Source organism: Notolepis coatsorum (assembly GCF_963971535.1).
Source record: "Notolepis coatsorum genome assembly, chromosome: 14".
Lineage (NCBI taxonomy): Eukaryota > Metazoa > Chordata > Actinopteri > Aulopiformes > Paralepididae > Notolepis > Notolepis coatsorum.
In genome coordinates this window covers 6841202-6865786 of record NC_140178.1, presented here as the reverse complement: position 1 = coordinate 6865786, position 24585 = coordinate 6841202, and the positions used below count along the sequence as shown (strand labels likewise).

Here is a 24585-nt window from a genome sequence, read left to right as displayed (position 1 = left end):
GATTATTATCAGTCCACACAGTGAACTTGTGACCCTTGAGCCAGTGACTGAATTTGTCACACACTGACCATTTGAGGGCCAGGAACTCCAGTCTGTGGGCAGGATAGTTCGCTTGACTGCGGCTGAGCGACTTGCTCGCAAAGGCGATTGGTCTGGCCTTCTCCTCCCCGACAGGGACTTGAGAGAGCACTGCTCCAATACCGTCCAACGACGCGTCAGTGGAGAGGATGAACGGCCTCTCAAAGTCCGGGTGAGCCAGCACTACACAGTCGACGAGCGCCCTCTTGAGCTCCTCAAACGCCGTCTCACAGGCGGGAGTCCAGTCCTCAGGAGTCAGCTTCCGGAACGTACCGGCTCTCGTACGACCAGCACTGGTCTTCCCTTTTCTCTTCTGGCCAGCTGTCAAGGCAAAGAGGGGCTTGGCTATACTGGAGCAGCCATGTATGAAATTTTGGTAATACAACACCATGCCGAGGAAGGATCTCACTCTCTTCGGAGCGGGAGTGCGGCCATCCGACTCCATCAGATCCTCTCTCTGGAAGCCAGAGATGACGGAGACCTTCTCTTGGTCGACAGAGACTCCACTGGCATCGACCACATGACCCAGGAACCTGACCGACCTCTGTAAGAAGTTACATTTCTTCTGTGCGAGCTTGAGGTTGTTCACTCTGAGTCTGCCGAAGACCACCTCCAATCGCTTCAACGCCTCCTCCTCAGACGGCGCAAACACCAGCAGGTCGTCCAAGTAGCACAAGAGGCTGGAGTAGTTGAGGTCGCCAAAGATGCCGAGCATCATACGCATGAAAGATGCCGGACTGTTGCACAGGCCTTGCGGGAGTCTGTTGTACTCGTACAAGCCCAGTGGTGTTGTGAAGGCAGTGTACCGCCGGTCAGACACATGGAGAGGGACGTTGTAGAACCCTGAGGTCAGATCCATGGTGCTAAAGAAAGCGTTCCCACCAAGGGCAGCAAGGCAGTCGGACTGATGGGGCAACGGATGAGCATCTTTGACGGTCTTTGCGTTGAGCCAGCGGAAATCCGTACAGATCCTGAGGTCTCCATTCTTCTTCCACACCATGACCAGAGGTGAGGCATACTCGCTCATCGACTTGGAGATTATCCCCTTCACCTCCATCTCAGTCAACACCTCTCTCAGTTTGTGATAGTCAGCTGGGGGGACACGCCTAAAGGGCAGGCGGAACGGACGGTCGTCCGAGAGGTGGATACGGTGCACAAAGTCTTTGACCTTTCCACAGTCCAGCTTGTCCTTGGAGAAGACATCTTGATACGTCACCAGTAGGTCAGCTAGCCTCTTCTTCCCATCAGGAGACACCTCACATGACTTGATGTTCACGTCCTCCAGTCCACAGTCGGCCAACATCTGCTCAGCATCTAACGAGGAGCCAGGAGAGGCGGAGGAGCTGGAGACACCAGACTGCTGCTGACACAGGCCCTGAGTGATGGACAGATCTTCAACAGCAAGACAAGGTGAGACATCAGCCAGTTTGGCATTACGACGGAGCGTGATGGGGCTCTGTGTCGGGTTCAAGACCTTCATGGGGACCCAGCGGTCGCCCCACATGGGAGTCACCACTCTCCCCACTATGATGTTGCGAGGGGCCGACCTCGCTGAGGTGGGCTCCACAATGACTGTACTCCCAGGAGACACATGTGCACTGGCTGGTAGCTTCCCCCACACTAGATACTCCTGCTGAGGGAGGAGGGTAACCGCCTGGCATAGCTTCACTGTGCCTATCACCCCGGGCGGGTCTGGGCCCGACCAGCGGGAGGTGCAGCTTAAGAGCTCAAGGAACTTCTCACACTCAGGGTCTCTGTTTCTGCAGGACACAAGCTCCCAGTACTTTTCAGTCGACTTCAGCCTTTGGAGAACGGACTTGATTACATTAGTGCCAATTATAAACTCGTCTCTCTGACCTGGCACAACCAACGTAGGAACCACAAACTTTGACCCACAAACTTCAATCTCCAAATCATAGACACACTTTGGTCGAGTAGTCAAGCCACCACAACCAACCAGCACCACATTCACAGGTGCCGGCTGGACACGAGGGAGAACACCAGCGGTTTGTAACTTTTGTTCACCCTCCTCACTGAGCGTGCATGACATACTACCAGAATCCAACATCCCCCTCAATGTGTACTTGTCACTGACTAACACTGGAGCATAAAACAGTTCACTAGCTCCGTTCACTCTCTGTGACCCAACAAAGATGGCTGTTTCGTTTTCTGGAAGTAATCTGCAGCTGTTTACATAGATGGCTTCTAAGTCTGGTTCTCTCTCGAGGGTTTCATTCACTTTGCCCATACTATCCCTCTCATTGCATGGGCTGGCTAGTTTAAAGGGGCAGCATTGACAGGATGGGTCTGAGCGGGTCTGTTGGAGGGAGATGCTGATCCAGCTGATGGCTGGGAGATGCCAGGGCATGAGTCCTCATAGTGACCAGGGCGGAAACAGCGGTGGCACAGCCGATAGAGCATACAGTGTTGATAAGTGTTATGCCTGCTGTCTTGACACACTTCGCATGGGTCGTGCTGGTTGTGCGGGTAACTCTGCTGATTCGGTCTGGCCTGGTTGCGCGAATAACCCTGCTGACTTGGTCTGGCCTGGTTGCGCGAGTAACTCTGCTGACTCGGTCTGGCCTGGTTGCGTGAGCGGTACGTCTGCCCATTACTCGGCTGGATGTGGGAGCGAGACGGCTGACCAGGCTGAGCCTGTACTGCTGGGGCCAGCGAGGCCGAACACAGTGAGAGCACACGGTCTAACAAGTCAACCACCTGATGAAGGCCAGGGTCTACAGAGGGGGGACTCGCCGGGGCAGGAGTCATTAAGATGGGTGTAGGAGGGCTGAGGGCCTGCGTTGCGGCTAAGACCCTGTGGGGCTCACCAAGCTGTTCATGAAAAGAGCCAAAGGAGGGAGGCTGCTGTGACTGCACAACAACAGAAGACTGCTGGGCCCCACCATACAGGACAGGAGGGGATGGGCCACAAGCCATGGGGCTCTGACTGCATGCCGAGATGTTAACCTGCTGTGCCCGTGAACTGGATCTCCTTTGGTCTCTCTGGTAACCATCTAGACGCTCCTGGACCTCAGCTGCAGTCCACTGCTCCACAGGCTTCAGCTGGAAGGACATAGCTAGACTGGGATCTGGGCAGTGCGTGATCAACATCATCACGACCTCGGCGCTCGCATCATCAACACACCGACCCCGGCGACGTAGACACTCATCTGCAACATCGATTGCTTTATTCAGCCGGACCCAGTAATCCATCACTCCCTCACTAGGCCTGGGAACCATGGCATAGAAGTCGGCCATGGGCATACTGGAGTATGTCAGCTCGCTGAAGTTACGCTTTAAAATGTCAAACACAGCTGCAGGGGTCATATTGGCAGACAACTCAGGCCGGCTACGCAGTGACACCTTCACTATGTCTCTAGCTTTACCAGTCAACCTGCCCATCACTAGATCACACAATTCTCTGTCGGTTTTACAACTCGCTCTAGACAGATACACTAGCATCATGTCTTCCCACTCATGTATGGAGACTGGCTCAGTGCGATCACCTCTGAAGAACGGAGGTGGTTTAGTCTCCGCCTGCACTATTACTTTCATCCTTGACATGTCTGCACACCCAGAAAAACATTGTGGTTGGGGTGCGGGTACCTTGGGCTCAGGGGCGGGGACCTGGGGCTCAGGGGCGGGGACCTGGGGCTGATAACTGGTCTGGTGCATGGCATGCAGAGTAGATGCAATTTGTTCTCCTATCTGTATGGCAAGGTCTGTGACGAGGCTGCCTAAATCCTCTGACCTAGCGAGTTGTGGGGCTGCGTCATTGCCATGCGTGATTGGAGTAGATGTGGCCACTGGCCCCACTGCTTCAAACACTGACTGGCGAACTGTAGACTGACTGAGTTCCACAGGTCTTCCCCTCCCACACATAAGAGCTGACTGACCTAGTTCTGTAGGACCCACTGGTCTTCCCCTCCCATACATAAGAGCTGACTGACCCCTGCCATATACAGGCATCATACCCACCATCTCCAGATCTGGTGCTACTGCTTCGGACATGTTCAAGAATTAAAAATAAAAATGCTTTAGAGGGCTATAAACAAAAGAAAAGTATGTGTGAATGTGTTAAATGGCCGCTCGTTACTGCTCAGACTTTAAACACTAGACTACACACAAATACATGTAGGCTACTGTATGGCTATCCATTCACAATTTACCAGAACAGATGGGGGGAAAAAAACTATATATATATATATATATCTCATTACCAGCCAACCATATAAACAAATTAGTTCCAAATTATATTTACAGTGGGCATGTGTTAGATAGCAACACTTGTTACTGCTCAAACTTTGAACATTAGACCATAGGCTATCTATTCACAATACATAACAGATGAAAGAAAAAGAAAAAAAATACAATGGTCTTGTACAACTAGTGTCGTTTCCAATTACTGTATCATTACAATAATATTTACAATTACAATCTATAGCATATTATTATCAAACAAAAACAACCAATATCCCATGTGCGCTTATCCTATGCGCACACGTTAACGTTCGACGTTGTACTCAGCACAGCCAGTTGAATGAAGAAGCGGCGTGCAGACAGCGTCCCCGGTGGACAGACGAGCGTTGTCCGTTGTCCAAGGTCGAACGGCACCAAGTGTGACCGGTGTACTCTGACGGCGTTGTGTTAAGGACGACAGACATGGATGACTGTTGACGGTCTTTATTTCCCTCCTGTTAGGTTACAAAGGCAACAATATGCAGCAGCATTAGGAACACATCGACATCTGCAGCACGAGCCCACGGAGTTCCAGGTGGGACTGGCTCGCCACCAGAAAGCAGGCAAGATGCGTGTCCCGGAGGACCGGAAAAGTAAGGGTGTCGATTTCAAAATAAAAGCCTTAACTCCCAAAAGTGCAATAAAACAAAACGAAAGGAATGAAATCATTCTTCCCATTTATGGAAACAGTACATAAGCACAATTGCATGTATTCAGACCGGTTTGGTTAATTTGTCTTGTTGCGCATGTAATTAGTCATTAGTCTTCTTGGTCAACACGCCGGAGTTAGTTTAGTTCCTCTTCATTACGCACAGCCAGCTGCAGATGACCGGGGATGATACGTCTTCTTCCAGTGAACAAATCTAAAATACAGATGTATATTATTTAGGTCAATAGCATACCCCACCCTCTTCATCTTATTTATATATTTGTCTCTGTATAACACTCAAGAAGGAGGTCTGAACTATACCTGTAGTGTGCTCAGTGCTTTCTGAAAGGACAGTTGTGAAATATTAGTACACTACCCACAAAGAAGCTTTGTTCTGGTCAAATTACAGCATAGCATACTGTAAGGACAACAACAACAAGGTAGTCGGTCATGGCAGATACATGAGACTATCTCAGTGTAGCAACGCACAAGTATGCATTTATATCACATACAAACAATATATTTCACTAGCAAGGCACAAGCATCCATTTATATCACATATACAAACAATATATCTCAGTATAGCAATGCACTGAGCCACATGAAGTTGATAAAGACAGCTTCATGGGCCAAAACCAAATGTAGTGATATGAGGTTTTTAATCAGAGCAAACATGGAAGAATGACACAGATGAACAGATGGGAATATGTGGTAATTCAGTCATGTACTTGACTGACACGGTTCCCAGAGGAACACTGGTCTACTTCAGAAAAGGGGCCTGCCTGCTACAGGAACAATTCAGAAGAATCAAATTAGAAGTTTTCTTTTCTTCGTTGTCACACACACACTTTTGGCCAGTTAAAAGACAATGTGAATGTGGATGCAATTTTCATAATTCCAAAATATTCTTATGATTCTTATTGTTTTATGATCAATGAAGTCCGGTTGTGCACTACAGTGCACATCTTGTAAAATATGAATAGAGTTAAGTAAAAAAAAAAAGATATATATATATATATATATATATATATATATGTTAAATGTTTTAAAAAAATAATACAAGTGACAACACTTTTTCCCCTGGTTCTCAGGAATGCATTGTATTGGGAAAACAACACTTCCTCAAAACATGTTCAGACGTAAACTTCCACATTTGTCCCTGCGCGCGCTTCTTGGTCTCAACCACGTCCTCAGAGAGGGTTCAAAGAAGCAGGCGGTTGGCCAGTTGGGGCTTCTTAACACCACCAGTTGCCGGGGCGCTTTTACGAGCAGCCTTGGTAGCAAGTTGCTTCCTAGGAGCTTTTCCTCCAGTGGATTTACGAGCAGTCTGCTTGGTTCTAGCCATTGTGCTACTACTTCAGTTAATTCTTTCTAAGATAGAAGGAAATAATGTAACACAATACTACAAAACATGGCTTTATATTGTCGGTTCAGTGGGGGCGCGTCTTATGCTGATTGGTCTATATCTGTGTCGCCGTTATCATTTCCTTTCCAACGCCTAAATCGCCGTCTATCATTGGTGGAAAGGTATATGAAAAGTCCGCCAAAATGTAAACCCAACCTCCTCTCCGTCCGTCTCTGATTGGGTGATGATGCACAAAATATATTTGACCAATAAGAATCAGCCTTGCACGAACGTTAGTGGGGAATAGAACCTAGATTAAACTCACAAGCAGGTTTTATCATCTGGATAATCATAATATTCAAATGATGATGTGATGAACACATATTATGCAGGTGCATTATTAGGATCTGAATAGTGACATCGACGTCATCACATATCTCTATACCTTGTTTATTAATTAAATCGTGTTAATTTCCGGGACATAATTTGAAAACAATGAAAGAGATTCAGTTAAAAACAGAAGGACATTCTAATTATATGGCTGTGAACCACTTCTCCACTAGAAGTTAGCACAATTAAATAATGTATTATGATAATATTCTGGGTTCACTCTCTCCTCTGGTATCTCCACACCAGTTATGGAATTCTGGACTAAATCATATCCAATACATATAATATCAGATGTGGGTTCCTGGGACAACAAAGGTGGTTCCTGGTCTATTTTAGTATCAATGAGGGTTTTTGACTAACGCAATGCTGTTTTAGATTCGATTCAAATGTAGCCATTATAATACAGCACAACTAAAATGTTTGGCATCCAACAAGAGTAGTGCAATAGCGATATTTAATGAAGTGATTACACAGGGTATAACATTATATACATGGTATTATGAATTGTATGATATATTAGATGTAGGTATAGAATTGTGCATTGTTCAAAGCGACTAACTAGTGACTATACCAAGATTATTCAGTAAGGTGATTTGTTGCTTCCAGGTGGAAATTGTAGGTGTGAAGACAGTACATTTAAATAGTCATAATAGGCATGGTTATATATAGAAGTATTGCTTTCTCGGTAATATGTGGGTGGCTCTGAAAAGAGCCTTTGTGGAGTTTGTCGAAGAGGCTAAATAATTTACTTCTTGGCAGCCTTCTCTGTCTTCTTGGGCAGAAGGACAGCCTGGATGTTGGGCAGCACACCACCCTGGGCGATGGTCACTCCTCCCAGGAGTTTGTTGAGCTCCTCGTCGTTACGCACGGCCAGCTGCAGATGACGGGGGATGATACGACTCTTCTTGTTGTCACGGGCAGCGTTTCCAGCCAACTCCAAGATCTCAGCGGTCAGATATTCCAGCACAGCGGCCAGATAAACCGGGGCACCGGCTCCAACACGATGAGCATAGTTGCCTTTACGCAGCAGTCTGTGGACACGACCCACGGGGAACTGAAGCCCGGCGCGAGAGGAGCGAGTCTTGGCCTTAGCTCTGGCCTCCGGCTCTTTCAAGATAAACAAGAAGGCTGAGGTTAAAGCCAAGAAGCCAGCGGCCAAGAAACCAGTCGCCGCTAAAAAGCTTAAGAAGCCTGTTGCAGCTAAGAAGGCTGTTGCAGCCAAGAAGTCTCCCAAGAAGGTAGCAGCCAAGAGTCCCAAGAAGGTAGTAGCCAAGAGTCCCAAGAAGGTAGTAGCCAAGAGTCCCAAGAAGGTAGTAGCCAAGAGTCCCAAGAAGGTAGTAGCCAAGAGCCCAAAGAAGGCGAAAAAGCCTGTTGCTCCCAAAAAGGCTCCAGCGAAGAAGGCTGCCAAGCCCAAAGCAGCTCCCAAGAAGAAGTAAGCGTCCAAGCAGAACATTGTTCACATCAAAAGGCTCTTTTAAGAGCCAACCACCATTTCCCATGAAGGAACAATGCATTCTAATGTAATAGTATACATTGAGGTGAAGGGGTCTTCTAATTATACAAAACATGTATTTCATTTTTCGATCTGTAGTTATTTGAACCAGACTGGGAACATTGAGTCTCACTCCTTCCAAGCCAATTTGTATATAATCGTAAGCTAATTAATGATTAATTAAAATATAGATCAGACTGCATATCACATCCATACATGTGGAAATTCATAAATTGCTGCCATCATGGTGCATTTGTTACCTCGTAATGACTGCTATGGTACTGTTTCAATGAGCCGGAGGGCTGGATGATATGAATCACAATTATTGTCTAAAATTATATATATATAGTTATATATACAGTTATATATCGTTACAATATATTGCTAAACTTTCAGTCTAGCCGACTGATCAAATCAAACCACGGCAGAACGATGCATTAGTTACAATGGATTACAAAACAACACATTTCCTCGTCAACATAAAGACTTTAAGTATTCATTCTTCCCATTTATGGAAACAGTACATAAGCACAATTGCATGTATTCAGACCGGTTTGGTTAATTTGTCTTGTTGCGCATGTAATTAGTCATTAGTCTTCTTGGTCAACACGCCGGAGTTAGTTTAGTTCCTCTTCATTACGCACAGCCAGCTGCAGATGACCGGGGATGATACGTCTTCTTCCAGTGAACAAATCTAAAATACAGATGTATATTATTTAGGTCAATAGCATACCCCACCCTCTTCATCTTATTTATATATTTGTCTCTGTATAACACTCAAGAAGGAGGTCTGAACTATACCTGTAGTGTGCTCAGTGCTTTCTGAAAGGACAGTTGTGAAATATTAGTACACTACCCACAAATAAGCTTTGTTCTGGTCAAATTACAGCATAGCATACTCTAAGGACAACAACAACAAGGTAGTCGGTCATGGCAGATACATGAGATACAGTGTAGCAACGCACAAGTATGCATTTATATCACATACAAACAATATATTTCACTAGCAAGGCACAAGCATCCATTTATATCACATATACAAACAATATATCTCAGTATAGCAATGCACTGAGCCACATGAAGTTGATAAAGACAGCTTCATGGGCCAAAACCAAATGTAGGGATATGAGGTTTTTAATCAGAGCAAACGTGGAAGAATGACACAGATGAACAGATGGGAATATGTGGTAATTCAGTCATGTACTTGACTGACACAGTTCCCAGAGGAACACTGGTCTACTTCAGAAAAGGGGCCTGCCTGCTACAGGAACAATTCAGAAGAATCAAATTAGAAGTTTTCTTTTCTTCGTTGTCACACACACACTTTTGGCCAGTTAAAAGACAATCTGAATGTGGATGCAATTTTCATAATTCCAAAATATTCGTATGATTCTTATTGTTTTACGATCAATGAAGTCCGGTTGTGCACTACAGTGCACATCTTGTAAAATATGAATAGAGTTAAGTTTAAAAAAAAAAAAATATATATATATATATATATATATATATATATATATATATATATATATATATATATATATATATATATATTATGTTAAATGGTTAAAAATAAAATAATACAAGTGACAACACTTTTTCCCCTGGTTCTCAGGATGATGTATTGTATTGGGAAAACAACACTTCCTCAAAACATGTTCAGACGTAAACCTCAAACCCTCCCTCCACATTTGTCCCTGCGCGCGCTTCTTGGTCTCAACCACGTCCTCAGAGAGGGTTCAAAGAAGCAGGCGGTTGGCCAGTTGCTACATTCGTTTGTTTTCTTACATACGTTACAATGAGTGGAAGAGGAAAGGGAGGTAAGGGACTTGGCAAAGGGGGCGCTAAGCGTCACCGCAAAGTGCTTCGTGATAACATCCAGGGAATCACCAAACCCGCTATCCGTCGTCTGGCTCGTCGTGGCGGAGTGAAGCGTATCTCCGGTCTCATCTACGAGGAGACTCGTGGTGTTCTCAAGGTCTTCCTGGAGAATGTGATCCGTGATGCCGTCACCTACACCGAACACGCCAAGAGAAAGACCGTGACCGCCATGGATGTGGTCTATGCTCTGAAGAGACAGGGACGCACTCTGTACGGCTTCGGCGGCTAGACTTCTATTCAACCCTAACTATCCAAAACCCAAAGGCTCTTTTCAGAGCCACCCACCTTATCACTGAATGAGCACACTCTACATAGTTTATTTGTGAAAAGTATTAAACTGAGTTGTCTCAGGCATAGCACCGAATTTGTTTTAGCATTTAATTTAATCCAGTCACTGATGCAATGCCTACGGTTCCTGATGTTGCTAGGTTATTCCTGCATTGGAATTGCCATGTAACTACAGTGTGTACATATAATGTAAAACTAAATAACTGATGGTGATTTTAATAGTGAGAAGACGACCGTGAAAGACGTTTCAGTGACCAGTACACTTAGTCTCATCTCACAGCAGGGCTTCCTGAATATGTGAACAATTACAATTAAATTTATATGCCTCAAGATTATTCGTACAACACTTTGTAAGTAATATATTAGATTCAAATCTATTGAAATCATACAATGCAATTACAGTACAATGTAAAGAGGCATCAAATTATAGTGCAAATATAACAGTTAAATGCAATAGTAATATGCTATGTATACAGGTGAATAAACTAGCTATAAAATATATAAATGAGTACAACTGAGTAATAGTGCTAAGCAGATGTATGTACTGTACAGAGTTGTAGTATTAATATGTACAGTGATCAGTATTCTGTACTTCTGTATGACAACTATTAAAGAAACTTGAAACTATAAAGACACTATGGTACATACTGGCAAGCAGGGTAAGGGCAACGAGTAAGAGTAGAAAAGGAATATGTACAGATTATAGTATACAGGTATGTAAATCCCTAAAGGAACAAATAAAATAAACATTTTGTTTGGAAGTGTGGATTCGCTACTTGTAGGCACTGGAAATATTTTTTTATTTTTTTTTACAAAACGCATAGTTTAGTTATTATACAATGTTTATGCGGTTTTAGTTTATTTGATTTATTTTAAAGGGACAAATACATGGTGATCTAATGCCTGTATCAGTGTAATACAATGAGTTGGTGTAGAAAGTACATGAATGCCCTTATTATAAATCCCTAAAAGAACAAATAAAATAAAATAAAATTGTTTGGAAGCGTGGATTCGCTACTTGTAGGCACTGGAAATCTAAAGGGCGCTAACCTGTTTCAGCACCATGGACAGTACCGGACCACACTGACGAAACCATTTTGGAAATGGGGAAAGCATGCAGGCTTAACCCAAATGGAGTCCAGACAAGGAGCAAACATGATAGTTCGGATTGTATTTATTTTTAACCATAGGGTCATATGTATTACTTGTCAGCAGTGTAATCGATAACTATTATATCAGTTATGTTAGTTAGTTCTTGCCGTTATGAGAAACTACGTTTTAGTCTTCACTTCAACAAGAATAATACGCTGGTGTGACGAAACTCTGGCCATACTAACGCGGAGGCGCGGTCGTTGCTGATTGGTCTCAGCTCTGGGAGTTCGTTACTCCGCCTACATCTCACACGATTATTGGAGGACTGGTCTTTTGGAAAAACCGCCAACAAAACATCTCCCCTGATTGGGTGAGAAAACACAAGTCTGACTGACTATAAAAGGTTACTCTCCAACTCACTGCATTCATTTTCTAACTCGTTTAACGTAAGAGAATAATAAACATGTCTGGAAGAGGCAAGACTGCCACTGGAGGAAAGGCCAGAGCTAAGGCCAAGACTCGCTCCTCTCGCGCCGGGCTTCAGTTCCCCGTGGGTCGTGTCCACAGACTGCTGCGTAAAGGCAACTATGCGCATCGTGTTGGAGCCGGTGCCCCGGTTTATCTGGCCGCTGTGCTGGAATATCTGACCGCTGAGATCTTGGAGTTGGCTGGAAACGCTGCCCGTGACAACAAGAAGAGTCGTATCATCCCCCGTCATCTGCAGCTGGCCGTGCGTAACGACGAGGAGCTCAACAAACTCCTGGGAGGAGTGACCATCGCCCAGGGTGGTGTGCTGCCCAACATCCAGGCTGTCCTTCTGCCCAAGAAGACAGAGAAGGCTGCCAAGAAGTAAATTATTTAGCCTCTTCGACAAACTCCACAAAGGCTCTTTTCAGAGCCACCCACATATTACCGAGAAAGCAATACTTCTATCTATAACCATGCCTATTATGACTATTTAAATGTACTTGTACTGTCTTCACACCTACAATTTCCACCTGGGAGCAACGAATCACCTTACTGTATAATCTTGGTATAGTCACTAGTTAGTCGCTTTGAACAATGCACAATTCTATACCTACATCTAATATATCATACAATTCATAATACCATGTATATAATGTTATACCCTGTGTAATCACTTCATTAAATATCGCTATTGCACTACTCTTGTTGGATGCCAAACATTTTAGTTGTGCTGTATTATAATGGCTACATTTGAATCGAATCTAAAACAGCATTGCGTTAGTCAAAAACCCTCATTGATACTAAAATAGACCAGGAACCACCTTTGTTGTCCCAGGAACCCACATCTGATATTATATGTATTGGATATGATTTAGTCCAGAATTCCATAACTGGTGTGGAGATACCAGAGGAGAGAGTGAACCCAGAATATTATCATAATACATTATTTAATTGTGCTAACTTATAGTGGAGAAGTGGTTCACAGCCATATAATTAGAATGTCCTTCTGTTTTTAACTGAATCTCTTTCATTGTTTTCAAATTATGTCCCGGAAATTAACACGATTTAATTAATAAACAAGGTATAGAGATATGTGATGACGTCGATGTCACTATTCAGATCCTAATAATGCACCTGCATAATATGTGTTCATCACATCATCATTTGAATATTATGATTATCCAGATGATAAAACCTGCTTGTGAGTTTAATCTAGGTTCTATTCCCCACTAACGTTCGTGCAAGGCTGATTCTTATTGGTCAAATATATTTTGTGCATCATCACCCAATCAGAGACGGACGGAGAGGAGGTTGGGTTTACATTTTGGCGGACTTTTCATATACCTTTCCACCAATGATAGACGGCGATTTAGGCGTTGGAAAGGAAATGATAACGGCGACACAGATATAGACCAATCAGCATAAGACGCGCCCCCACTGAACCGACAATATAAAGCCATGTTTTGTAGTATTGCGTTACATTATTTCCTTCTATCTTAGAAAGAATTAACTGAAGTAATAGCACAATGGCTAGAACCAAGCAGACTGCTCGTAAATCCACTGGAGGAAAAGCTCCTAGGAAGCAACTTGCTACCAAGGCTGCTCGTAAAAGCGCCCCGGCAACTGGTGGTGTTAAGAAGCCCCATCGTTACAGGCCCGGTACCGTGGCTCTGAGAGAGATCCGTCGTTATCAGAAGTCCACCGAACTGCTGATCCGCAAGTTGCCTTTCCAGCGCCTGGTGAGAGAAATCGCGCAGGACTTCAAGACCGACCTGCGCTTCCAGAGTTCCGCTGTCATGGCTCTTCAGGAGGCCAGTGAGGCTTACCTGGTCGGTCTGTTTGAGGACACCAACCTGTGCGCCATCCACGCCAAGAGGGTGACCATCATGCCCAAAGACATCCAGCTGGCCCGCCGCATCCGTGGAGAGCGTGCTTAAATAAGACTCCTCGTATATTCACTACCAAAAGGCTCTTTTAAGAGCCATTTCAATAACTGAAAGTATATTCCTTGTTAAATTGTGTGTGTATATATATATATATAACTAATTTTTTTTTAAATTTAACTAATCGTTTAGTTATTATACAATGTTTACGCGGTTTTATTTTAAAGGGACAAATACATGGTGATCAAATGCCTGTATCAGTGTAATACAATGAGTTGGTGTACAAAGTACATGCATGCCCTCACTATAGTGAGTATATAACTCCTAAATGGCACATGTAGAACTAGACTAAATCGGTTGATAATCATCATCCCTCGAGTTCTAAAATATAAAATAACATCTTGGGGAGTACAACAGAGTTTTGGAATGTAATTCGATGAAAGCCCTGTGTCAAGAAGAGAGTAAAGCAGAACAAACTCATGGCTGAGACTCTTCTGCCCTCTACTGGCTAAATGAGAACTTAACCCAAAAAGTATAACTTGCATATCAACTCATACTGTGATGCCTTGAATTCATAAATACTTTGGAGGGGACTTGTGCTATGTATGACTTAGTCCACATTGCAGCCGGCTTGTGGGAGGCAAGAAACAGCGTTCGTGACAGGGGGGGGGGGGTTGAATTGGATGATACGAAATTGGGATGGGAGAAAAAGTGGATAAAAAAAAACGGGGTAGCTCAAAGCAATCTGCTCTGCCTTGTACCATCTTGCCACCTCTTCAAGAAATAAGTCTGCTGTTTATACTATCTCTGCCTGTGCCAGTTGGTGCACAATAAATCGCAGCATACAGATGAATGTAAATCAAAGTAAATTCTATTTTGAACATTATGTATTAATAAATGTAAGTGTAAATCTTACTTTCATATTAGGCTACTTGGTAACCGTTTTATAAAAGCAATAAAAAATAACCATTTCTTCATAACATGGTATAGTCCATTTTAAAACCATGATATCAATGGTACATGGTGTAATTTTTTATCATAGGAATGCCAGGATACATTTTTGTAAGAGATGTTTTCTGATGATGCTGAGTTGAGCCGATGGTTTCCTCTTGTTTGGGTTACTAAACAGATGACACCAACATTTACACAGGACTGGGTCTCACCATGGGCCATGTGTATAAACCAATGCCCCACTATGGTACAGGTAGTAGACTAGAAACATAGTATGTTTCATTCCTTGAACCATTTCTTCAGAATGTATCAACATGTACTACACCAATAGACAGTAACAATAGAGGCCTTGCATGGACTGTTTGTGTACTTCTTTCTTACAGTATGATTTTATTATGATCCCCATTAGCTGATGCAAAACATCAGCTACTCTTCCTGGGGTCCACACATAACATATAAACATGTTACAGATAAGACATGTTCAGACAAGCAACCAAGTGGAATTAAAAATCTGAAAGTGACAATATACTTTCTATCAAACATATTACATGATACCGCATTCCTAAACATAATGAAATCATACATAGTACAATATACATTACATAACACTATATATTAAATGTGCACTCAATTCACAAGCAGTGAGAAACCATATACTCTTACAACCTATTTGATAGGCTACTAATATTCCTGTCACTAAAAATACAATAAAGTAAAAATAAAAGTAACTATGGGTATGTGTGTGTCTACATGTACATAATGTGCAGGCGTAGGGCTGTTAGATGTTGTTTCAGTTGTCTCTTAAAGCCTGTATTGTAAACAAAAAGCTAAATGTAGCTATGTTTCTTGTAAACGGTACATACTCATAAAGGTAGGACTAATTTCAGTTTTTTAATCCATATATAGGCCACATTAAACCTCCACTTACTCAAAGGAAGTCGAGGTCACCCACACTACAGGCCACCACCAACAAAAGACTGTGTTTACCAACACCGAAAAGTCACCCATTTAAAACAAAACGCGTCACCCCAGATTACTCATCTTTCTTTCAGTCCCTTGTCAGGTAGCTCGGCTCGCTGGAAAACGAGATTTTGTCGGATTCTAATTTACTCTAAAGAATTGTAAGAGATAAATACAAGAAAAAAGTAGCTGCACAACAGTGGTGACGGCACACATTATTGTTTTGGAGCGTTCACAGATTAACCACGTTTCTCCAAATAGTTTGATTCTGACGGGACATGTGTCTACTAGCTGGGACATTTGGCGTTAGATTTCTGCAATTTTCATAGTTGTGTATTTTAACTATTTTATGCTAAGAGAAAACACAAGCGACAGAACATTTTGACAGTACAGAGGCGGACCGGGCTGGTTGAGTCTACATGGCTCTCATGCAGTGTTTAAGACCAGCCCCCCGCCTCGGCCACACTATCAGTCTGTTGACGCTCCTACTCCTCCTAGAGGCTTACCTGGTCGGTCTGTTTGAGGACACCAACCTGTGCGCGATCCACGCCAAGAGGGTGACCATCATGCCCAAAGACATCCAGCTGGCCCGCCGCATCCGTGGAGAGCGTGCCTAAATAAGACTCTTCGTATATTCACTACCAAAAGGCTCTTTTAAGAGCCATTTCAATAACTGAAAGTATATTCCTTATTCAATTGTGTGTGTGTGTGTATATATATATATATAACTCATTTTTTAAAATTTAACTAATCGTTTAGTTATTATACAATGTTTACGCGGTTTTATTTTAAAGGGACAAATACATGGTGATCTAATGCCTGTATCAGTGTAATACAATGAGTTGGTGTACAAAGTACATGCATGCCCTCACTATAGTTGTGAGTATATAACTCCTAAATGGCACATGTAGAACTAGACTAAATCGGTTGATAATCATCATCCCTCGAGTTCTAAAATATAAAATAACATCTTGGGGAGTACAACAGAGTTTTGGAATGTAATTCGATGAAAGCCCTGTGTCAAGAAGAGAGTAAAGCAGAACAAACTCATGGCTGAGACTCTTCTGCCCTCTACTGGCTAAATGAGAACTTAACCCAAAAAGTATAACTTGCATATCAACTCATACTGTGATGCCTTGAATTCATGAATACTTTGGAGGGGACTTGTGCTATGTATGACTTAGTCCACATTGCAGCCGGCTTGTGGGAGGCAAGAAACAGCGTTCGTGACAGGGGGGGGGGGGTTGAATTGGATGATACGAAATTGGGATGGGAGAAAAAGTGGATAAAAAAAAACGGGGTAGCTCAAAGCAATCTGCTCTGCCTTGTACCATCTTGCCACCTCTTCAAGAAATAAGTCTGCTGTTTATACTATCTCTGCCTGTGCCAGTTGGTGCACAATAAATCGCAGCATACAGATGAATGTAAATCAAAGTAAATTCTATTTTGAACATTATGTATTAATAAATGTAAGTGTAAATCTTACTTTCATATTAGGCTACTTGGTAACCGTTTTATAAAAGCAATAAAAAATAACCATTTCTTCATAACATGGTATAGTCCATTTTAAAACCATGATATCAATGGTACATGGTGTAATTTTTTATCATAGGAATGCCAGGATACATTTTTGTAAGAGATGTTTTCTGATGATGCTGAGTTGAGCCGATGGTTTCCTCTTGTTTGGGTTACTAAACAGATGACACCAACATTTACACAGGACTGGGTCTCACCATGGGCCATGTGTATAAACCAATGCCCCACTATGGTACAGGTAGTAGACTAGAAACATAGTATGTTTCATTCCTTGAACCATTTCTTCAGAATGTATCAACATGTACTACACCAATAGACAGTAACAATAGAGGCCTTGCATGGACTGTTTGTGTACTTCTTTATTACAGTATGATTTTATTATGATCCCCATTAGCTGATGCAAAACATCAGCTACTCTTCCTGGGGTCCACACATAACATATAAACATGTTACAGATAAGACATGTTCAGACAAGCAACCAAGTGGAATTAAAAATCTGAAAGTGACAATATACTTTCTATCAAACATATTACATGATACCGCATTCCTAAACATAATGAAATCATACATAGTACAATATACATTACATAACACTATATATTAAATGTGCACTCAATTCACAAGCAGTGAGAAACCATATACTCTTACAACCTATTTGATAGGCTACTAATATTCCTGTCACTAAAAATACAATAAAGTAAAAATAAAAGTAACTATGGGTATGTGTGTGTCTACATGTACATAATGTGCAGGCGTAGGGCTGTTAGATGTTGTTTCAGTTGTCTCTTAAAGCCTGTATTGTAAACAAAAAGCTAAATGTAGCTATGTTTCTTGTAAACGGTACATACTCATAAAGGTAGGACTAATTTCAGTTTTTTAATCCATATATAGGCCACATTAAACCTCCACTTACTCAAAGGAAGTCGAGGTCACCCACACTACAGGCCACCACCAACAAAAGACTGTGTTTACCAACACCGAAAAGTCACCCATTTAAAACAAAACGCGTCACCCCAGATTACTCATCTTTCTTTCAGTCCCTTGTCAGGTAGCTCGGCTCGCTGGAAAACGAGATTTTGTCGGATTCTAATTTACTCTAAAGAATTGTAAGAGATAAATACAAGAAAAAAGTAGCTGCACAACAGTGGTGACGGCACACATTATTGTTTTGGAGCGTTCACAGATTAACCACGTTTCTCCAAATAGTTTGATTCTGACGGGACATGTGTCTACTAGCTGGGACATTTGGCGTTAGATTTCTGCAATTTTCATAGTTGTGTATTTTAACTATTTTATGCTAAGAGAAAACACAAGCGACAGAACATTTTGACAGTACAGAGGCGGACCGGGCTGGTTGAGTCTACATGGCTCTCATGCAGTGTTTAAGACCAGCCCCCCGCCTCGGCCACACTATCAGTCTGTTGACGCTCCTACTCCTCCTAGAGGCTTACCTGGTCGGTCTGTTTGAGGACACCAACCTGTGCGCGATCCACGCCAAGAGGGTGACCATCATGCCCAAAGACATCCAGCTGGCCCGCCGCATCCGTGGAGAGCGTGCCTAAATAAGACTCTTCGTATATTCACTACCAAAAGGCTCTTTTAAGAGCCATTTCAATAACTGAAAGTATATTCCTTATTCAATTGTGTGTGTGTGTGTGTATATATATATATATAACTCATTTTTTAAAATTTAACTAATCGTTTAGTTATTATACAATGTTTACGCGGTTTTATTTTAAAGGGACAAATACATGGTGATCTAATGCCTGTATCAGTGTAATACAATGAGTTGGTGTACAAAGTACATGCATGCCCTCACTATAGTTGTGAGTATATAACTCCTAAATGGCACATGTAGAACTAGACTAAATCGGTTGATAATCATCATCCCTCGAGTTCTAAAATATAAAATAACATCTTGGGGAGTACAACAGAGTTTTGGAATGTAATTCGATGAAAGCCCTGTGTCAAGAAGAGAGTAAAGCAGAACAAACTCATGGCTGAGACTCTTCTGCCCTCTACTGGCTAAATGAGAACTTAACCCAAAAAGTATAACTTGCATATCAACTCATAGTCAAGTCAAGTCAAGTCAAGAGTTTTAATTGTCACGGCATACAGGTATACAATGAAATGCGGGTGGTCTTGCCCGCAACGATGTGCAATACAGTGGTACATATAATAGAATCAAAAGAAGAAACAACATTGTGCAGTAACAGATAGCAGGTAACATGGAGTGACATCTCGGTATCTGTACATAGTTATTTACAGCGCATGTGTGACATGCTAGTTAGCTTTGGTAGTGCAATACACTGTTCCTGTTATTCTAATTTAAAGTGACCTTTCCTTTGGCCATAAGTGTGCGTGTGTGCGACATGAGTGTGTGCCCGCTCATGTTAAAGTGTTAAGTGGCTGCTCGTGTGTGAGCGTGCACAGTGTGCGTGTCGTGTGTGTGTTCATGTGTGCTTGTGTGTGGACAGTTCAATGTTCTGAGCACTCAATGTACATTGTTCATGGCTCTGATGGCCTGGGGGAAGAAGCTGAGCCTAAACCGCTCTGTCCTAGTAGCTGAGATTTGCAGGCGTCTGCCTGACCTCAGCAGCTGAAACAGGCTGTTATTGGGGTGGTGAGGGTCTTTCATTATCCTGCAGGCTCTGGATTTGCACCTCTTGTTGTATAGAACCTGCAGGGGGGGTAGTGCAATACCCGTGGTACGCTCGGCTGAGCGCACCACTTTCTGTAGGGCCTTCTTGTCCTGTGCCGTGCTGTTTCCATACCAGGCAGTGATGTTTCCGGTCAGGATGCTCTCTACAGCTCCTGAGTAGAAGGACTGGAGTATCTTCCCCGATACTCTGAACTTCCTTAACTGTCTCAGGTGGTAGAGACGCTGTTTCGCCTTCTTTACTACTGTGCCTATGTGTGTTGACCATGTCAGGTCCTCTGAGATGTGGACCCCCAGGTACTTGAAGCTGCTCACCCTGTCCACGGTAGCCCCGTTTATCATCAGTGGTGTGTGTGTCTCCTGCTGTCCTCTCCTATAATCCACGATCAGTTCCTTGGTTTTGCCAATGTTCAGGAGCAGGCTGTTGTCCTGGCACCAGCGTTCCAGTACCTCCACCTCCTCCCGGTAGGCCTTCTCGTCGTTGTCCGAGATCAGCCCCACCACCACCGTGTCATCTGCGAACTTCACTATGGAGTTGGAGCTGAACTTGGCCACACAGTCGTGTGTGTAGAGTGAGTACAGCAGGGGGCTCAGAACACAGCCCTGGGGGGACCCGATGCTCAGGGTGATGGTGTTGGAGGTCTGACCCCCCACCCTGACCGCCTGGGGTCTTTCGCTCAGAAAGTCCAGTACCCAGGCGCTCAGGGCGGAGCTCAGACCTAGCTCGATCAGCTTGTCCACCAGTCTGGTGGGGACTATGGTGTTGAACGCTGAGCTGTAGTCAATGAACAACAGTCTCACATAGCCCCCCTTCTGACGGTCAAGGTGCGAGAGGGTGCTGTGCAGTACCTGGGAGACCGCGTCGTCGGTGGACCTGTTTGTCCTGTATGCAAATTGCATAGGGTCCATATCACTGGGGAGGGAGGCACAAATGTGGTCCTTGACCAGCCTCTCGAAACATTTCATGACCACAGAGGTGAGTGCCACCGGTCTGTAGTCATTTGGACATGCTGGGGAGATACTGTGATGCCTTGAATTCATGAATACTTTGGAGGGGACTTGTGCTATGTATGACTTAGTCCACATTGCAGCCGGCTTGTGGGAGGCAAGAAACAGCGTTCGTGACAGGGGGGGTTGAATTGGATGATACGAAATTGGGATGGGAGAAAAAGTGGATAAAAAAAACGGGGTAGCTCAAAGCAATCTGCTCTGCCTTGTACCATCTTGCCACCTCTTCAAGAAATAAGTCTGATGTTTATACTATCTCTGCCTGTGCCAGTTGGTGCACAATAAATGGCAGCATACAGATGAATGTAAATCAAAGTAAATTCTATTTTGAACATTATGTATTAATAAATGTAAGTGTAAATCTTACTTTCATATTAGGCTACTTGGTAACCGTTTTATAAAAGCAATAAAAAATAACCATTTCTTCATAACATGGTATAGTCCATTTTAAAACCATGATATCAATGGTACATGGTGTAATTTTTTATCATAGGAATGCCAGGATACATTTTTGTAAGAGATGTTTTCTGATGATGCTGAGTTGAGCCGATGGTTTCCTCTTGTTTGGGTTACTAAACAGATGACACCAACATTTACACAGGACTGGGTCTCACCATGGGCCATGTGTATAAACCAATGCCCCACTATGGTACAGGTAGTAGACTAGAAACATAGTATGTTTCATTCCTTGAACCATTTCTTCAGAATGTATCAACATGTACTACACCAATAGACAGTAACAATAGAGGCCTTGCATGGACTGTTTGTGTACTTCTTTCTTACAGTATGATTTTATTATGATCCCCATTAGCTGATGCAAAACATCAGCTACTCTTCCTGGGGTCCACACATAACATATAAACATGTTACAGATAAGACATGTTCAGACAAGCAACCAAGTGGAATTAAAAATCTGAAAGTGACAATATACTTTCTATCAAACATATTACATGATACCGCATTCCTAAACATAATGAAATCATACATAGTACAATATACATTACATAACACTATATATTAAATGTGCACTCAATTCACAAGCAGTGAGAAACCATATACTCTTACAACCTATTTGATAGGCTACTAATATTCCTGTCACTAAAAATACAATAAAGTAAAAATAAAAGTAACTATGGGTATGTGTGTGTCTACATGTACATAATGTGCAGGCGTAGGGCTGTTAGATGTTGTTTCAGTTGTCTCTTAAAGCCTGTATTGTAAACAAAAAGCTAAATGTAGCTATGTTTCTTGTAAACGGTACATACTCATAAAGGTAGGACTAATTTCAGTTTTTTAATCCATATATAGGCCACATTAAACCTCCACTTACTCAAAGGAAGTCGAGGTCACCCACACTACAGGCCACCACCAACAAAAGACTGTGTTTACCAACACCGAAAAGTCACCCATTTAAAACAAAACGCGTCACCCCAGATTACTCATCTTTCTTTCAGTCCCTTGTCAGGTAGCTCGGCTCGCTGGAAAACGAGATTTTGTCGGATTCTAATTTACTCTAAAGAATTGTAAGAGATAAATACAAGAAAAAAGTAGCTGCACAACAGTGGTGACGGCACACATTATTGTTTTGGAGCGTTCACAGATTAACCACGTTTCTCCAAATAGTTTGATTCTGACGGGACATGTGTCTACTAGCTGGGACATTTGGCGTTAGATTTCTGCAATTTTCATAGTTGTGTATTTTAACTATTTTATGCTAAGAGAAAACACAAGCGACAGAACATTTTGACAGTACAGAGGCGGACCGGGCTGGTTGAGTCTACATGGCTCTCATGCAGTGTTTAAGACCAGCCCCCCGCCTCGGCCACACTATCAGTCTGTTGACGCTCCTACTCCTCCTAGTTACTTCAGCTTTTGTTTCGCAGCAGAGAACGAGAGAAGATGGCAGAAGTCGCCCCAGCTCCCGCCGCTCCCGCTAAGGCTGCCAAGAAGAAGGCAGCTCCCAAACCCAAGAAGGCAGGTCCCAGCGTCAGTGACCTGGTCGTCGAGGCAGTATCTGCTTCTAAAGAAAGGAGCGGCGTGTCTCTTGCTGCCGTAAAGAAGGCTCTGGCTGCCGGCGGCTATGACGTGGACAAGAACAAGGCCCGCGTTAAGACGGCCATCAAGAGTCTGGTGACGAAAGGAACCCTGGTCCAGGTCAAAGGTACCGGAGCCTCCGGCTCTTTCAAGATCAACAAGGCTGAGGTTAAAGCCAAAAAGCCCGCAAAGAAAGCCGCTCCGAAAGCCAAGAAGCCAGCAGCCAAGAAACCTGTCGCGGCCAAAAAGCCCACGAAGGTGGCAACTAAGAAGCCTGTTGCCGCCAAGAAGTCTCCCAAGAAAGTCAAGAAGGTAGCAGCCAAGAGTCCCAAGAAGGTAGCAGCCAAGAGTCCCAAGAAGGTAGCAGCTAAGAGTCCCAAGAAGGTAGCAGCTAAGAGTCCCAAGAAGGTAGCAGCCAAGAGCCCAAAGAAGGTGAAAAACACCGCTGCGCCCAAGAAGGCCCCAGCTAAGGCTGCCAAGCCAAAAGCAGCTAAGAGAGGAGCTCCCAAGAAGAGATAAGCGTTTGAACAGAACGTTGTCTTTAATTCAACAAAAGGCTCTTTTAAGAGCCACCCACCACTTCCATGAAAAGCAATATTGTACTCTTATCTAGTGTGTGGAAGTGAAGGGGGCTTATCGAAGTATATAACTTAGTATTACTTTTGGGATTGTTGATTTCCACGAGTTACTTCCAGCACCAGCACGGCAACAAAGCAAACGCGAGACAATAGAGAATATACCACAAAAAAGCTAGATCAGATCTAGGTTCTTAATTGGACTAATCAAAGTCCGGTTTGATCAGTTGGTCCTATACTAACGTAGATACCACAACGAGTTGAGTCCTTTATTGTGGAAATACATAAATTGCTATCATTATGGTGCATTTATGTTTGTGCGTAAATGGCCGCTCTGACACTATATTTGGCACATATTATGTTCCCCACTACCTCACATTAAATATCTACAAGCAACCATTATTCTACAGAATAAGTGGAACATTGTCTCTCACAAAAGGCTCTTTTATGGACCCCCACGATTTAAATGAAACGGGCACAGCTACAAAACACTACTTGTAGTTCTACCCATTTATTTATGTGATTAGTGATCGAGACCAGCAACATTGGCAGGTAAAGAAAATGGTCTCAATCAGTCGCACCGCTTCAGATAGTGAGTTGAGCCCCAAAAATTGCAGTAATACACAAATTGCTGCCATTGTGGTCAATTTATGTTTGTGCATGTTGTAATCTGTATATATATATAATATTTATACCGCTGTCCAGTATGATGAATTGAAAATGGGGGACCCTGATGTAAACAAGACGAAAGTCTTTCTCTGGTCGAAAGTCTGTTAATAAACTTTTCAATCAATCAATCAAACCCATCGTTTTTTTTTCAGTTCAAATTAATCAGCGAGTTGGAGAGTCGCGTTTTATTTTCTGGGTGTTTTCTCACCCAATCAGGAAAGACGTTTTGTTGGCGGTTTTTCCAAAAGACCAGTCCTCCAATAATCGTGTGAGATGTAGGCGGAATAACGAACTCCCAGAGTGGAGACCAATCAGAAACGGCTGCGCCTCCACGTTAGTTATATAAGGCCAGAGTTACGGCACAGCAGCGTATTATTCTTGTTGGAGTGAA

At 43.2% G+C, this 24585-nt stretch overlaps 5 protein-coding genes across 6 annotated transcripts; 4 read left to right on the top strand and 1 right to left on the bottom strand.

Annotated features, from left to right (window-relative positions):
- Positions 1–7446: 7446 nt before the first annotated feature.
- Positions 7447–8200, bottom strand: LOC311239896 (histone H2A-like; the record flags this gene model as incomplete). The annotated part of the gene is made up of 2 exons (XM_084328340.1): positions 7447–7808; positions 8188–8200. 2 exons carry the CDS (start codon positions 8198–8200, stop codon positions 7447–7449), a joined length of 375 nt encoding a protein of 124 aa, XP_084184466.1.
- A 1788-nt stretch (positions 8201–9988) lies between these two features.
- Positions 9989–10300, top strand: LOC311240213 (histone H4; the record flags this gene model as incomplete). The annotated part of the gene is made up of 1 exon (XM_084328757.1): positions 9989–10300. One exon carries the CDS (start codon positions 9989–9991, stop codon positions 10298–10300), a length of 312 nt encoding a protein of 103 aa, XP_084184883.1.
- A 1614-nt stretch (positions 10301–11914) lies between these two features.
- On the top strand, positions 11915–12304 carry LOC311240208 (histone H2A-like; the record flags this gene model as incomplete). The annotated part of the gene is made up of 1 exon (XM_084328752.1): positions 11915–12304. The coding sequence occupies one exon, from the start codon at positions 11915–11917 to the stop codon at positions 12302–12304; it is 390 nt and encodes a 129-aa protein (XP_084184878.1).
- Positions 12305–13445: 1141 nt separating this feature from the next.
- Positions 13446–13856, top strand: LOC311239895 (histone H3.2; the record flags this gene model as incomplete). Its single annotated transcript, XM_084328339.1, has 1 exon — positions 13446–13856. One exon carries the CDS (start codon positions 13446–13448, stop codon positions 13854–13856), a length of 411 nt encoding a protein of 136 aa, XP_084184465.1.
- Positions 13857–22815: 8959 nt separating this feature from the next.
- LOC311240205 (histone H1-like) lies at positions 22816–24584 on the top strand (the record flags this gene model as incomplete). Of its 2 annotated transcripts, XM_084328749.1 has the most annotated exons (2): positions 22816–23310; positions 23359–23499. In XM_084328749.1, 2 exons carry the CDS (start codon positions 22816–22818, stop codon positions 23467–23469), a joined length of 606 nt encoding a protein of 201 aa, XP_084184875.1. In that variant the 3' UTR covers positions 23470–23499. The 2 variants fall into 2 exon arrangements, with proteins under 2 accessions (XP_084184875.1, XP_084184874.1); XM_084328748.1 differs by having other exon boundaries at positions 22816–24584.
- Position 24585: the final 1 nt, after the last annotated feature.